Source organism: Ranitomeya variabilis, chromosome 8 (genome assembly GCF_051348905.1).
Source record: "Ranitomeya variabilis isolate aRanVar5 chromosome 8, aRanVar5.hap1, whole genome shotgun sequence".
Classification (NCBI taxonomy): domain Eukaryota; kingdom Metazoa; phylum Chordata; class Amphibia; order Anura; family Dendrobatidae; genus Ranitomeya; species Ranitomeya variabilis.
Window position 1 is genome coordinate 211,183,201 of NC_135239.1, and position 15,475 is coordinate 211,198,675.

Consider the following 15,475-nt stretch of genomic DNA (forward strand, 5'->3'; position numbering starts at 1 on the left):
TAGCAGAGCTCTGCCCTCTCCGCATCGAACCTAGCAGAGCCCTGCCCTCTCCGCATCGAAGCTAGCAGAGCTCTGCCCTCTCCGCATCGAACCTAGCAGAGCTCTGCCCTCTCCGCATCGAGGCTAGCAGAGCTCTGCCCTCTCCGCATCGAACCTAGCAGAGCTCTGCCCTCTCCGCATCGAACCTAGCAGAGCTCTGCCCTCTCCGCATCGAACCTAGCAGAGCTCTGCCCTCTCCGCATCGAACCTAGCAGAGCTCTGCCCTCTCCGCATCGAACCTAGCAGAGCTCTGCCCTCTCCGCATCGAACCTAGCAGAGCTCTGCCCTCTCCGCATCGAACCTAGCAGAGCTCTGCCCTCTCCGCATCGAACCTAGCAGAGCTCTGCCCTCTCCGCATTGAACCTAGCAGAGCTCCGCCCTCTCCGCATCGTGCGCAGCATCTGCTGCCTTCTGGAAATGTAGCAGAAGTGCAATTCAGAATCCACAAATCATACATGCAGATCGTGCACGGCGCTGCTGCATCTTTTCGGATTGTTAGCTTTTGCATTGTAATCAGCGCTCCTGTACATTTCACTTTTTGAATTGTACTTTGACTTTTTTCTTGCAATCTACATTCATACGCCATGTATAAGTCAGTGTTTTAGGGTGTGATCTGTGGGATGCAGATTTGCATCCGCTGGGACATCTCATACATGATGATTAGATGATCGCTGATGCTCAGAAATATTCCAGATATTTTTTTTGTGCATCCATACATATGACATACTGTACCTGCAGCATCCACCCCTCTATCCATGGTATTGTCTGCATTAGGGAGCTGGACGTAGATGTTTTCTGTCTATATATCGTGACGCTGAGTCACTTCTCTCCTTGCCTCCACACTGAAGCGGTCACTAACAAGGATACAGGGTGGGAGCCACCTGCCAGCTGCAGCCTTCCCTATGAGCAGTGAATAAGGCTCATTGTGGTCTAACTACCTCTTACAATACCTTATGCGCATCCCATTACTTTTGAAAGATACAAAGGCCAAGTCTACCTCAATACATCTGTATTCCTAGCAACTGATAGCAAAGCATAGTACTCTATGGGTGTGAACAATTCCATTCTGCTGGCCAATTAAGACCACTTTTGACAGACTTCCATAGGGCAATCTGAGAGCCCGGCAGGGCCGGACTGGCCATCGGGCCCTTCTGGCAAATGCCAGAAGGGCCGGTGCCAGTCGTGGGCCGCTCGATCCGCCTCCCCCGCCGCCGACGACTCACCCCCCTGCCGTCGCATTCAACTATACCGGGGTGACGCCGGTACAGTTGAATGCAATGATGGAGGAGAGAGCGTTTACAGACGCTCCCTCTCCCATCATTCCCCGCTCTGCCTCTGACACTGCGGGTGCGCGATGACGTCATATCGCGCACCTGCTGTGTCCCGGGCAGACTGCAGCCGCTGAGACCGGAGCAGGAAGCAACGCGGGCAAGAGGAAAGGTAAGGAGAGTGTTTTTTTTTTTACTGGACTGTGGGGACATTCTCGGTGGGGGGGGGGAGGAGGAGGAGGAGAGATGCGGGCTGTGCTGGATATACCACTGTGCGGGCTGTGCTGTATATACCACTGTGCGGGCTGTGCTGGATATACCACACTGCGGGTGTGCTGTATATACCACTGTGCGGGCTGTGCTGTATATACCACTGTGCGGGCTGTGCTGTATATACCACTGCGGGCTGTGCTGTATATACCACTGTGTGGGCTGTGCTGTATATACTACTGTGTGTGCTGTGCTGTATACTGCTGTATGGGCTGTGTTATCTACTATGCGGGCTGTGCTATATACTATGTGGGCTTTGCTATATACTATGGGGAGTATATTATCTTCTATGGGGAGGCCATGTTATGTACTATGTGGCTGTGGTATATACTATTGTGGGGGTATATTATATTCTATGGGGGAGGTTGTGTTATATACTATGGGGGGCTGCATTATATTCTATGGGGGGCTACATGATATATTATGGGGAGGTGGGCTGCATTATAGTCTATGGGGTTACATTATACTCTGTGGGGTGGCTGCATTATACTCTGTGGGGTGGCTGCATTAAACTCTGTGGGGTGGCTGCATTATACTCTGTGGGGTGGCTGCATTATACTCTGTGGTTGCCGCATTATATTCTGTAGGGTGGTGGCTACATTATACTATATGTGGGCTGCATTATACTGTATCGAGGACTATGGGGAATACGTTATACTATATGAAGAACTATGGGGTGCATTATACTATGGGAAGTGAATTGTACTACATGGATGACTATGGCGGTGCATTATACTATATGGAGCACTATGAGGAGTGTATTATGCTATATGGAGGACTATGAGGAGTGTATTATACTATGTGGAGGACTGAGCAGTGTATTTTAATATATGGAGGACTATAGGGAGTGTATTATACTATATGGAGGACTGTGGAGCACATTATAATATATGGAGGACTATGGGGTGTATTTTACTAAACAAGTAAAATGCTGCATATTCAGATTGTTTTTGCCAGAACAAATATCATTGTTCTCAGCAGGACATCGCCAGCGTAAACTGTAGGTGTGCTGCTGATAACATGATACTGTATGGGGATCTGTTAGTGATCTGTTAGTGATCGTTCTGTCCTATCATTCTTTCTCAGATGGTGGAAAGAGGCCGGGAAACAAGTGTTGAACAACTTCAGTATTGTTGATCACACTCATTTAGCGGCCTGAACTCAGCGCACGTAAATACAACCGAAATGCTTTTGTGTGATGTGCAATATGTTAGCATTTGGGGCCCCATTTTAAACTTTGCCTAGGGCCCCACTTTGCCTAAAACCGGCCCTGCCTACAAGTGTACAAAGATATACAGTCACCATGTGACAAGTAGGCCTGTGTAACTTCAAATGCCAGGGCTGAATTTTAGTCCCAGTCTGTCCCTGGAGCCTGGGACCTACATACAATATAACTACCAGAAGACTCTTCCTGACCAAGGCTCGTGCCTGAGCCAAAACGTTGGAAACCATTCTCTTTTGCGCAAGATATATTTAAAAAAAACTTTGAAAGCAACAGTTCTGTCTTCACGTTTTTGGAGTATGCCGGGATTAGATTTTTTGTACTTCTCACCGACAAGCCGTGAGTTGGGGAAGTCAAGGAGTCTGCGGTCATAAAAAGAGGGGAGAGACAAAGGCGTAGTCAGGTCAGAATCACAAGAAGGAAGCGGATCAAGAGAACGGCTGGGCGAATGGATGGTCAAAGGCAAATCCAAGGTTGGGCAACAAAGATCAGAATTCGGCTACGGTCACATTTGCGTTGTTGGGCGCAGCGTCGCCAACGGATACCGACACATGCGTCATGCGCCCCTATCTTTAACATGGGGGGCGCATGGGCATGCGCCGGTATGCTTTGTCTAGCGTTGTCTGACGCATGCGTCATTTGGACGCAACAGTCCGGGCGCAGCCGACGCTACATGATGCAGTTTTTCTGCGGCCAAAATTCATGTAAACGTTGAACGCATGCGTCAAAAAACGCTGCGTTGTGTATGCGTTTTGCGTTGCGTCGGCGACGCTGCGCCCAACATTGCAAATGTGAACGTAATTTTAGTGATGAGAAAATATATTCGTTACTCGAGATTTCTCGAGCATGCTCGGGGGTCCTCCGAGTATTATTTAGTGCTCGGAGATTTAGTTTTTATTGCCGCAGCTGAATGATTACATCTGTTAGCCAGCATAAGTACATGTGGGGATTCCCTAGCAACCAGGCAACCCCCACATGTACTTATCCTGGCTAACAGATGTAAATCATGCAGCTGCGGCAATAAAAACGAAATCTCCGAGCACTAAAAATACTTGGAGGACCCCCGAGCATGCTCGAGAAATCTCGAGTAACAAATATATTCGCTCATCACTAATCAGAATATTAGAACTCAGAGCAAAGTTAGTCTACAACTAACAACATTCTAATCATTGCCATCCAGCAAAATAGCCAGGTAATCACCAGAACAGGCGACACCTGGAGGAAACCCCACAGTACCCGTATAGATAGGGCGGCTGAGCCTTTCACTCACAATACTGAACCACACAGTAACTGCACCAGCAGAATAGTGAGTGCAGCTCTGGGGTATAATACAGGCTGTAACTCAGAATCAGTAATGTAATGTATGTACACAGTGACTGCACCAGCAGAATAGTGAGTGCAGCTCTGGGGTATAATACAGGCTGTAACTCAGAATCAGTAATGTAATGTACAGTGCCTACAAGTAGTATTCAACCCCCTGCAGATTTAGCAGGTTTACACATTTGGAATTAACTTGGCATTGTGACATTTGGACTGTAGATCAGCCTGGAAGTGTGAAATGCACTGCAGCAAAAAAGAATGTTATTTCTTTGTTTATTTTTTTTTTTAAATTGGGAAAAGTTTTTTCAGAGGGTCATTTATTATTCAACCCCTCAACCCACCAGAATTCTGTTTGGTTCCCCTAAAGTATTAAGAAGTAGTTCAGGCACAAAGAACAATGAGCTTCACATGTTTGGATTAATTATCTCTTTTTCCAGCCTTTTCTGACTATTTAAGACCCTCCCCAAACTTGTGAACAGCACTCATACATGGTCAACATGGGAAAGACAAAGGAGCATTCCAAGGCCATCAGAGACAAGATCGTGGAGGGTCACAAGGCTGGCAAGGGGTACAAAACCCTTTCCAAGGAGTTGGGCCTACCTGTCTCCACTGTTGGGAGCATCATCCAGAAGTGGAAGGCTTATGGAACTACTGTTAGCCTTCCACAGCCTGGACAGCCTTTGAAAGTTTCCTCCCGTGCCGAGGCCAGGCTTGTCCGAAGAGTCAAGGCTAACCCAAGGACAACAAGGAAGGAGCTCCGGGAAGATCTCATGGCAGTGGGGACATTGGTTTCAGTCAATACCATAAGTAACGTACTCCACCGCAATGGTCTCCGTTCCAGACGAGCCCGTAAGGTACCTTTACTTTCAAAGCGTCATGTCAAGGCTCGTCTACAGTTTGCTCATGATCACTTGGAGGACTCTGAGACTGACTGGTTCAAGGTTCTCTGGTCTGATGAGACCAAGATCGAGATCTTTGGTGCCAACCACACACGTGACGTTTGGAGACTAAATGGCACTGCATACGACCCCAAGAATACCATCCCTACAGTCAAGCATGGTGGTGGCAGCATCATGCTGTGGAGCTGTTTCTCAGCCAAGGGGCCTGGCCATCTGGTCCGCATCCATGGGAAGATGGATAGCACGGCCTACCTGGAGATTTTGGCCAAGAACCTCCGCTCCTCCATCAAGGATCTTAAGATGGGTCGTCATTTCATCTTCCAACAAGACAACGACCCAAAGCACACAGCCAAGAAAACCAAGGCCTGGTTCAAGAGGCAAAAAATCAAGGTGTTGCAGTGGCCTAGTCAGTCTCCTGACCTTAACCCAATTGAAAACTTGTGGAAGGAGCTCAAGATTAAAGTCCACATGAGACACCCAAAGAACCTAGATAACTTGGAGAAGATCTGCATGGAGGAGTGGGCCAAGATAACTCCAGAGACCTGTGCCGGCCTGATCAGGTCTTATAAAAGACGATTATTAGCTGTAATTGCAAACAAAGGTTATTCCACAAAATATTAAACCTAGGGGTTGAATAATAATTGACCCACACTTTTATGTTTAAAATTTATAAAAATTTAACTGAGCAACAAAACTTTTTGGTTTGTAAGATTATGCATCTGTTAATAAATCCTGCTCTTGTTTGAAGTTTGAAGGCTCTAACTTATTTGCATCTTATTAAACCTGCTAAATCTGCAGGGGGTTGAATACTACTTTTAGGCACTGTATGTACACAGTGACTGCACCAGCAGAATAGTGAGTGCAGCTCTGGGGTATAATACAGGAGGTAACTCAGGATCAGTAATGTAATGTATGTACACAGTGACTGCACCAGCAGAATAGTGAGTGCAGCTCTGGAGTATAATACAGGATGTAACTCAGGATCAGTAATGTAATGTATGTACACAGTGACTGCACCAGCAGAATAGTGAGTGCAGCTCTGGAGTATAATACAGGAGGTAACTCAGGATCAGTAATGTATGTACACAGTGACTGCACCAGCAGAATAGTGAGTGCAGCTCTGGGGTATAATACAGGAGGTAACTCAGGATCAGTAATGTAATGTATGTACACAGTGACTGCACCAGCAGAATAGTGAGTGCAGCTCTGGAGTATAATACAGGAGGTAACTCAGGATCAGTAATGTATGTACACAGTGACTGCACCAGCAGAATAGTGAGTGCAGATCTGGGGTATAATACAGGATGTAACTCAGGATCAGTAATGTATGTACACAGTGTCTGCACCAGCAGAATAGTGAGTGCAGCTCTGGGGTATAATGCAGGATGTATCTCAGGATCAGTAATGTAATGTGTGTACACAGTGACTGTACCAGCAGCATAGTGAGTGCAGCTCTGGAGTATAATACAGGAGGTAACTCAGGATCAGTAATGTAATGTATGTACACAGTGACTGCACCAGCAGAATAGTGAGTGCAGATCTGGAGTATAATACAGGATGTAACTCAGGATCAGTAGTGTAATGTATGTACACAGTGACTCCACCAGCAGAATAGCGAGTGCAGCTCTGGAGTATAATACAGGAGGTAACTCAGGATCAGTAATGTATGTAGACAGTGACTGCACCAGCAGAATAGTGAGTGCAGCTCTGGAGTATAATACAGGAGGTAACTCAGGATCAGTAATGTAATGTATGTACACAGTGACTGCACCAGCAGAATAGTGAGTGCAGCTCTGGAGTATAATACAGGAGGTAACTCAGGATCAGTACTGTAATGTATGTACACAGTGACTGCACCAGCAGAATAGTGAGTGCAGCTCTGGGGTATAATAAAGGATGTAACTCAGGATCAGTAATGTATGTACACAGCGACTGCACCAGCAGAATAGTGAGTGCAGCTCTGGGGTATAACACAGGATGTAACTCAGGATCAGTAATGTAATGTATGTACACAGTGACTGCACCAGCAGAATAGTGAGTGCTGCTCTGGAGTATAATACAGGATGTAACTCAGGATCAGTAATGTAATGTATGTACACAGTGACTACACCAGCAGAATAGTGAGTGCAGCTCTGGAGTATAATACAGGATGTAACTCAGGATCAGTAATGTAATGTATATACACAGTGACTGCACCAGCAGGATAGTGAGTGCAGCTCTGGGATATAATACAGGAGGTAACTCTGGATCAGTAATGTAATGTATGTACACAGTGACTGCACCAGCAGAATAGTGAGTGCTGCTCTGGAGTATAATACAGGATGTAACTCAGGATCAGTAATGTATTGTATGTACACAGTGACTGCACCAGCAGAATATTGAGTACAGCTCTGGGGTATAATATAGGATGTAACTCAGGATCAGTAATGTAATGTATGTACACAGTGACTGCACCAGCAGAATAGTGAGTGCAGCTCTGGGGTATAATACAGGATGTAACTCAGGATCAGTAATGTAATGTATGTACACAGTGACTGCACCAGCAGAATAGTGAGCGCAGCTCTGGGGTATAATACAGGATGTAACTCAGGATCAGTAATGTAATGTATGTACACAGTGACTGCACCAGCAGAATAGTGAGTGCAGCTCTGGAGTATAATACAGGAGGTAACTCAGGATCAGTAATGTTATGTATGTACACAGTGACTGCACCAGCAGAATAGTGAGTGCAGCTCTGGAGTATAATACAGGAGGTAACTCCGGATCAGTAATGTTATGTATGTACACAGTGACTGCACCAGCAGAATAGTGAGTGCAGCTCTGGAGTATAATACAGGATGTAACTCAGGATCAGTAATGTTATGTATGTACACAGTGACTGCACCAGCAGAATAGTGAGTGCAGCTCTGGGGTATAATACAGGAGGTATCTCAGGATCAGTAATGTTATGTATGTACACTGTGACTGAATGCAGTTCTGGGGTATAATACATGATTTATAACTATTTTTTGCTTTGTCTTAAGGACACAGTCAGGACACAGAAGGAGAAAGAGGAAAGTCACATCCTCCTATGAAGCGTCATCCAAATCAAAAACATCAAGGAGCAAGAGGCAGTCCAAGTAGAAATGTGTCTTCTCTCCAGAGACCGAGGACGTCTCACGGGACCTGAAGATGGTGAACTCAGATGACTTTGCTCATACAGGAAGATCTGCTGCATCTGGAGCCTAAGAAGTCAGGAGGGTTTCCCCCTAATTGAGGGGTTTCCAGCAGTTTTTCTCTACCTGGATTCTGACAGCGCTACTGGGGAAGCTGGATGACAGCCAGTATGTCCACCATCATAGCTCCTGTGGATTTGGTTTGCAGACTCTAATATTCGGGGATACTGCTTGTTCTCCCACATAGTCGTCTGTTGGCAGAATTCGTGTTCACAGGTCTGTAAAGCCTGAGAGCCCCCGTGACTGTCATTGCTGCCATATTGGTTGTCACCCAGGTTCCCAGAACATCTTCTTTACGGGAAAGGAGGTTGAGGGTTTATTTGCTACTGAACAGAAATCCTTTTTGCTCACTCATTAATTTCTTATGGTGTAACAGGGACTTTACACAAATGTGGAAAAACAAATGTGTGCGGAGGCACAAGGGGCAGGTAATGGGATATTCTGCATTGCGGAGACCCTGGGTCCTGCGATTACGCTTTTTAATGTGAACATGAAACAGACGGGATGGAAACATTTATCACTTTTAGACTTTTTCCATTTTCCTTCAATGTGTGACATTGTCTTCTGTATACAGGGGTGCGAGCCTGCGCTGCTGTCCCCTCGTCCGTCGGTCCGAGCCCCATCGTCGCTGTCGTTATTTCTGTGCATTTTATGTCTCTGGTTGTAGCTTGTTTTATCATAACAATAATATGTCACAATGGTATAAAGTTCTGCGCCTTTTTATACATCAGTGGTGAATCTGCTTTCAGACTCGTCCTTGGTAAAATCATGCTGCACCCAACTAATAAATATATTGTATTTGCTGCATTCATAGACGGACGTGCGTCCTTCATTACGGAATTTCTTTGTTTGCAGCCATCACTGAACCGACGGCTGAAGAGCGAGACCGTCTGTGCAGTCTTTTGTGTTTCCAGGGTCGCACATAGGAAGGAGCTGTCACCTCCACGTGTCATCAGACTGCTTGTTCGGTCACCTGGACCGTCCCTCATCTTCTCTCCTGTCTTTCTAATTTTTTCCAAGTGTTGTAATACGGCCGTGAGACTTTCCACCCCTCTTATACAGCCTGTCGGTACAGTAATGAATGGCAGTGATGGAGGACGTAGCTTACTTCTTCTCTGTCTAGAATTACAATAGAAATGAATGCACCTGCAGCCTGGACCATAACTTCATGACCTGAAAGGTCAGATCTGTAACTTGTGGGACTCTGGTTATGATGATGCTGGGAAAGTTACAGTATTTTTACACAACTGCCCCAATCTAAGGATTTCCGTGAGGTTGCACTTAGGGTCTTTGCTTTGTACTCCAAAAAAAAACAAAAAACAGATTCCTGCAGCGTTTGAGGCACTTTAAGCCCTGACGTTCCCCTTAGGTTCTTCCCTTAGATTAGCTTCTATTTCTCCATTGAACGGCCGCGCTCTTGTGAATTAGGATCCCCTGCAGAAATGAATTAAACAACCTGCCCGACTCGTACGCTGTCTGCAGAAAACACACGGGAACGCTTTATAGGAAGATTACCATTCGCCCTGAACTATTGTCACTTGTCAGGAGGATCAGTTATCAGCAGCGGTGAGCAGCCGCCACTAATGGCTAATCCCATCAACATGCTGGCGTCCTCCCTCCGGTATCAGTGCTGAGCCCGACTGCTAAACACCAGCTCCACTCGTGTAAAACTGAATAATGTGCTTGTGAATAAGTCATGATGGCCTCCGGCAGCCGTGGCCGCAGCAGACCTCTCTTTCCAGGGTTATTTCATGTTTCAGGCCTGCAGCAAAAGTAGATACTTGTCACCTTAAATGCTCCCAGCAGGCAGCCGCACATATTAAGTGCCAGGCAAGTAAAAGATCGCTCCACCTGCAAGAGGAAGGACTAATGTTACTTCTGTAGAGTCTCATAGAAACAGCTGATTATCTCCATCAAAAACAATTTTATTGTGCAGAAAAAATCCATCTGGGGCAATCTGAACATAATTAAATGATAAGATTATGTCTGCAGCCACCACTAGGGGGAGCTCCCTGTATATAGAAATATATGATAAAATTCTGTCTGCAGCCACCACTAGGGGGAGCTTCCTGTGTACAGAGATACATGATAAGATCCTGTCTGCAGCCACCACTAGGGGGAGCTCCCTGTATACAGAGATACGTGATAAGATCCTGTCTGCAGCCACCACTAGGGGGAGCTCCCTGAATACAGAGATACATTATAAGATCCTGTCTGCAGCCACCACTAGGGGGAGCTCCCTGTATACAGAGATACATGATAAGATCCTGTCTGCAGCCACCACTAGGGGCAGCTCCCTGTATACAGAGGTACATGATAAGATCCTGTCTGCAGCCACCACTAGGGGGAGCTTCCTGTATACAGATACATGATAAGATCCTGCACAGTCACCACTAGGGGGAGCTCCCTGTATACAGATACGTGATAAGATCCTGTCTGCAGTCACCACTAGGGGGAGCTCCCTGTATACAGAGATACATGATAACATCCTGTCTGCAGTCACCACTAGGGGGAGCTCCCTGTATACAGAGATACATGATAAGATCCTGTCTGCAGTCACCACTAGGGGGAGCTCCCTGTATACAGAGATACATGATAAGATCCTGTCTGCAGCCTCCACTAGGGGGAGCTCCCTGTATACAGAGATACATGATAAGATCCTGTCTGCAGCCACCACTAGGGGGAGCTCCCTGTATACAGAGATACATGATAAGATCCTGTCTGCAGCCACCACTAGGGGGAGCTCCCTGTATACAGAGATACATGATAAGATCCTGTCTGCAGTCACCACTAGGGGGAGCTCCCTGTATACAGAGATACATGATAAGATCCTGTCTGCAGTCACCACTAGGGGGAGCTCCATGTATATAGAGATACATGATAACATCCTGTCTGCAGCCACCACTAGGGGGAGCTCCCTGTATACAGAGATACATGATAAGATCCTTTCTGCAGCCACCACTAGGGGGAGCTCCCTGTATACAGAGATACATGATAAGATCCTGTCTGCAGTCACCACTAGGGGGAGCTCCCTGTATACAGAGATACATGATAAGATCCTGTCTGCAGCCTCCACTAGGGGGAGCTCCCTGTATACAGAGATACATGATAAGATCCTATCTACAGCCTCCACTAGGGGGAGCTCCCTGTATACAGAGATACATGATAAGATCCTGTCTGCAGCCACCACTAGGGGGAGCTCCCTGTATACAGAGATACATGATAAGATCCTGTCTACAGTCACCACTAGGGGGAGCTCCCTGTATACAGAGATACATGATAAGATTCTGTCTGCAGCCACCACTAGGGGGAGTGCCCTGTATACAGAGATACATGATAAGATCCTGTCTGCAGTCACACTAGGGGGAGCTCCCTGTATACAGAGATACATGATAAGATCCTGTCTGCAGTCACCACTAGGGGGAGCTCCCTGTATACAGAGATACATGATAAGAGCCTGTCTGCAGCCTCCACTAGGGGGAGCTCCCTGTATACAGAGATACATGATAAGATCCTGTCTGCAGCCTCCACTAGGGGGAGCTCCCTGTATACAGAGATACATGATAAGATCCTGTCTGCAGCCACCACTAGGGGGAGCTCCCTGTATACAGAGATACATGATAAGATCCTGTCTGCAGTCACCACTAGGGGGAGCTCCCTGTATACAGAGATACATGATAAGATCCTGTCTGCAGTCACACTAGGGGGAGCTCCCTGTATACAGAGATACATGATAAGATCCTGTCTGCAGCCTCCACTAGGGGGAGCTCCCTGTATACAGAGATACATGATAAGATCCTGTCTGCAGCCTCCACTAGGGGGAGCTCCCTGTATACAGAGATACATGATAAGATCCTGTCTGCAGCCACCACTAGGGGGAGCTCCCTGTATACAGAGATACATGATAAGATCCTGTCTGCAGTCACCACTAGGGGGAGCTCCCTGTATACAGAGATACATGATAAGATCCTGTCTGCAGTCACACTAGGGGGAGCTCCCTGTATACAGAGATACATGATAAGATCCTGTCTGCAGTCACCACTAGGGGGAGCTCCCTGTATACAGAGATACATGATAAGATCCTGACTGCAGCCTCCACTAGGGGGAGCTCCCTGTATACAGAGATACATGATAAGATCCTGTCTGCAGCCACCACTAGGGGGAGCTCCCTGTATACAGAGATACATGATAAGATCCTGTCTGCAGTCACCACTAGGGGGAGCTCCCTGTATACAGAGATACATGATAAGATTCTGTCTGCAGACACCACTAGGGGGAGCTCCCTGTATACAGAGATACATGATAAGATTCTGTCTGCAGTCACCACTAGGGGGAGCTCCCTGTATACAGAGATACATGATAAGATTCTGTCTGCAGTCACCACTAGGGGGAGCTCCTTGTATACAGAGATACATGATAAGATCCTGTCTGCAGTCACCACTAGGGGGAGCTCCCTGTATACAGAGATACATGATAAGATCCTGTCTGCAGCCACCACTAGGGGGAGCTCCCTGTATACAGAGATACATGATAAGATCCTGCCTGCAGCCACCACTAGGGGGAGCTCCCTGTATACAGAGATACATGATAAGATCCTGTCTGCAGCCACCACTAGGGGGAGCTCCCTGTATACAGAGATACATGATAAGATCCTGTCTGCAGCCACCACTAGGGGGAGCTCCCTGTATAAAGATACAGAAGACCCTCCCTGTAGTCACCACTAGGGGGAGCTCCCTATATACAGAGATACATAAGAACCTTTTTTCTCCCCCTGGCAGATATTTGAGATATCATTAGCTAATGTTTGTTAACACTTCTGTCTGGACTTCTGGCACATCAGGGTTGTCATGGGGACATTGCTTGAATTGTATCTCAGTGGAATCCTCTAACACTTTGTGATAACTGTTTTCTTTTGCCTCCTCTTCCTCCTGGATGAACCCTTTTTTGGACTTTTTATGCCGGTGATCAGATTTTAGATTTGGTGATTTCCTTTTGTTTAATGATTTACGATGTTTTTATACTTTGCTAATATCTGTTCTTTACTGGTTTGAGGTGTGGGTGTCTGTGACTCTTCTCCCCGATATTGGGCGGCTCGGCGATGTGTGCGGCCTCGGAGATGTCACTTTCCAGGGGCCGTTGAGCTCCTCGCCTCTGCCGTCCTCCGTCCTCCACAGATCGTCCATCTCACTTACTGTTCTTTGATGGACATTTTTCTCTTCCTTGAAGATTTACCTAATCCTAAACCCAGTGATGTTCTGGAGCGCTCGGCCTCGCAGGGATTACTCTGGTCTCTGCTGTATATCTGCATTGTGTTTTTACATCTGGCGGATTACTTAAGGTACCTTCACACGAAGCGACGCTGCAGCGATAGCGACAACGATGTCGATCGCTGCAGCGTCGCTGTTTGGTCGCTGGAGAGCTGTCACACAGACCGCTCTCCAGCGATCAACTATGCCGAGGTCCCCTGGTAACCAGGGTAAACATCGGGTAACTAAGCGCAGGGCCGCGCTTAGTAACCCGATGTTTACCCTGGTTACCAGCGTAAAATCTAAAAAAAACAAACAGCACATACTTACATTCACGTCCCCCTGCGTCCACTTCCTGACTGACTGAGCGCCGTACAGTGAGAGCAGAGCGGTGACGTCACCGCTGTGCTGCTTTCACTTTCACTTTGCGGCGCTGAGTCAGAGGAGGAAGCAGACTGCAGGGGACGCAATGTGAGTATGTGCTGTTTGTTTTTTTTACATTTTACGCTAGTAACCAGGGTAAACATCGGGTAACTAAGCGCGGCCCTGCGCTTAGTAACCCGATGTTTACCCTGGTTACCAGTGTAAAATATCGCTGGTATCGTTGCTTTTGCTTTCAAACACAACGATACACAGCGATCGGGCGACCAAATAAAGTTCTGGACTTTATTCAGCGACCAGCGACATCACAGCAGGATCCTGATCGCTGCTGCGTGTCAAACGAAACGATATCGCTAGCGAGGACGCTGCAACGTCACGGATTGCTAGCGATATCGTTATAATGTCGTTTCGTGTGAAGGTACCTTAACCCCTGTGTCCGCACAGCTCATAAATACAGGCCGGAGACTGAGGGGCTACAGAAACCCTGCAAATCTTCTCCTCACCTGCTCTGTCTTATGACGGCTCTTCCCCTTCTTGCAGCAATTTAATCTTTTCATTAGCGTGATAAAGCAGAATTAGAGAACCTGAGCTGGACCCAAAAATGACTCCTGTGTCTAGAAGGTAAACCAGTGACAATGAAAATAGAGAGGAAAATTTAGACTTTATTTTTCCGACTTTCAGAGAAGAGAGATCCCGAGAAAACACCATTTCTCTTCATTCACTTTGGTCTTTTTTTTTTTTGTTCTGAACCGGTATATTCACGGTTTTGGTTTCTGCAGATGTTTTAGCAGATGGTTTCTATTATGGGGGGAGTCACTCGTTCCTGTATATGGAGGAGTCAGAGGAGAAAGCCGTCAGCTGAAGAATCACGATGTGGATGGGGCCTTATTTCAACTTTTACCTTTTTTCAAAACTTTTTGCATAATTCTACTCCAGCGGATTAAAAAAATGTTTTGTGTTTTTTGTGCAAAAGAGTAATGTTCTGAAATGTATATTACTGTGTATCTTTTTACTCTAGAAAAGCAAAAACAAAAAGTTAAATTTTTGCCAAAATCGTCAAACTTTGTTCCATCATTTTAGTGAAATTCGCCAGCGCAAAAAAATGGTTTAAAAAAAACCTGGCAAATAGGAATTAGTGCCGAAGTGTTGTCATAGGGTCGGGCTGCCGGCGAGGCTCAGTGCAACATAAATGGCCCCAAACAGTATGACATGAAAGGGTAAAATAGTAACTAATATAAAGCTGACACAAAGTTAAAAACCACACGGAGGAACATTACATTGTTTGTCTAGTAATTTCCCTGTTGCCATTGACCCCTATCCCCAGTAATGTCAATTTGGAAATAGATGGTGAAACTGGGTGAGGTGCGAGGGTCCGCAGAACCCAACACTGCAGTACATCAGCCGATGACACCGTGTTTAAAGGGAAAGTCACGCAGTGACATTGCAGGAGGTTAATCAGCTTTTACGTTTCGATGAGTTTTTCCATGGAGCCGACACATTTCACGTTCCCTGTGTCTCCATCATGAATCAAGGACTCGAGAGCCTGATCTGTATCCAAAGGGATTAACAGAAATGTCGTAGACTGCACAAATGGGTGTCAGCAGTGTGCAAACAG

General features: G+C 46.5%; 1 protein-coding gene across 3 annotated transcripts in view; it reads left to right on the plus strand.

The window, feature by feature from the left end:
• RAD18 (RAD18 E3 ubiquitin protein ligase) overlaps positions 1–9,040 on the plus strand; it is a 232,811-nt gene extending 223,771 nt beyond the window's left edge. For all 3 annotated transcript variants that reach the window (XM_077276771.1, XM_077276774.1, XM_077276775.1), the window contains one exon: positions 8,042–9,040. In XM_077276771.1, coding sequence (XP_077132886.1) covers positions 8,042–8,141 — 100 coding nt within the window. In that variant the 3' untranslated portion in view covers positions 8,142–9,040. The remainder of the gene's footprint in view (positions 1–8,041) is intronic.
• The last annotated feature ends 6,435 nt before the right edge of the window (positions 9,041–15,475 follow it).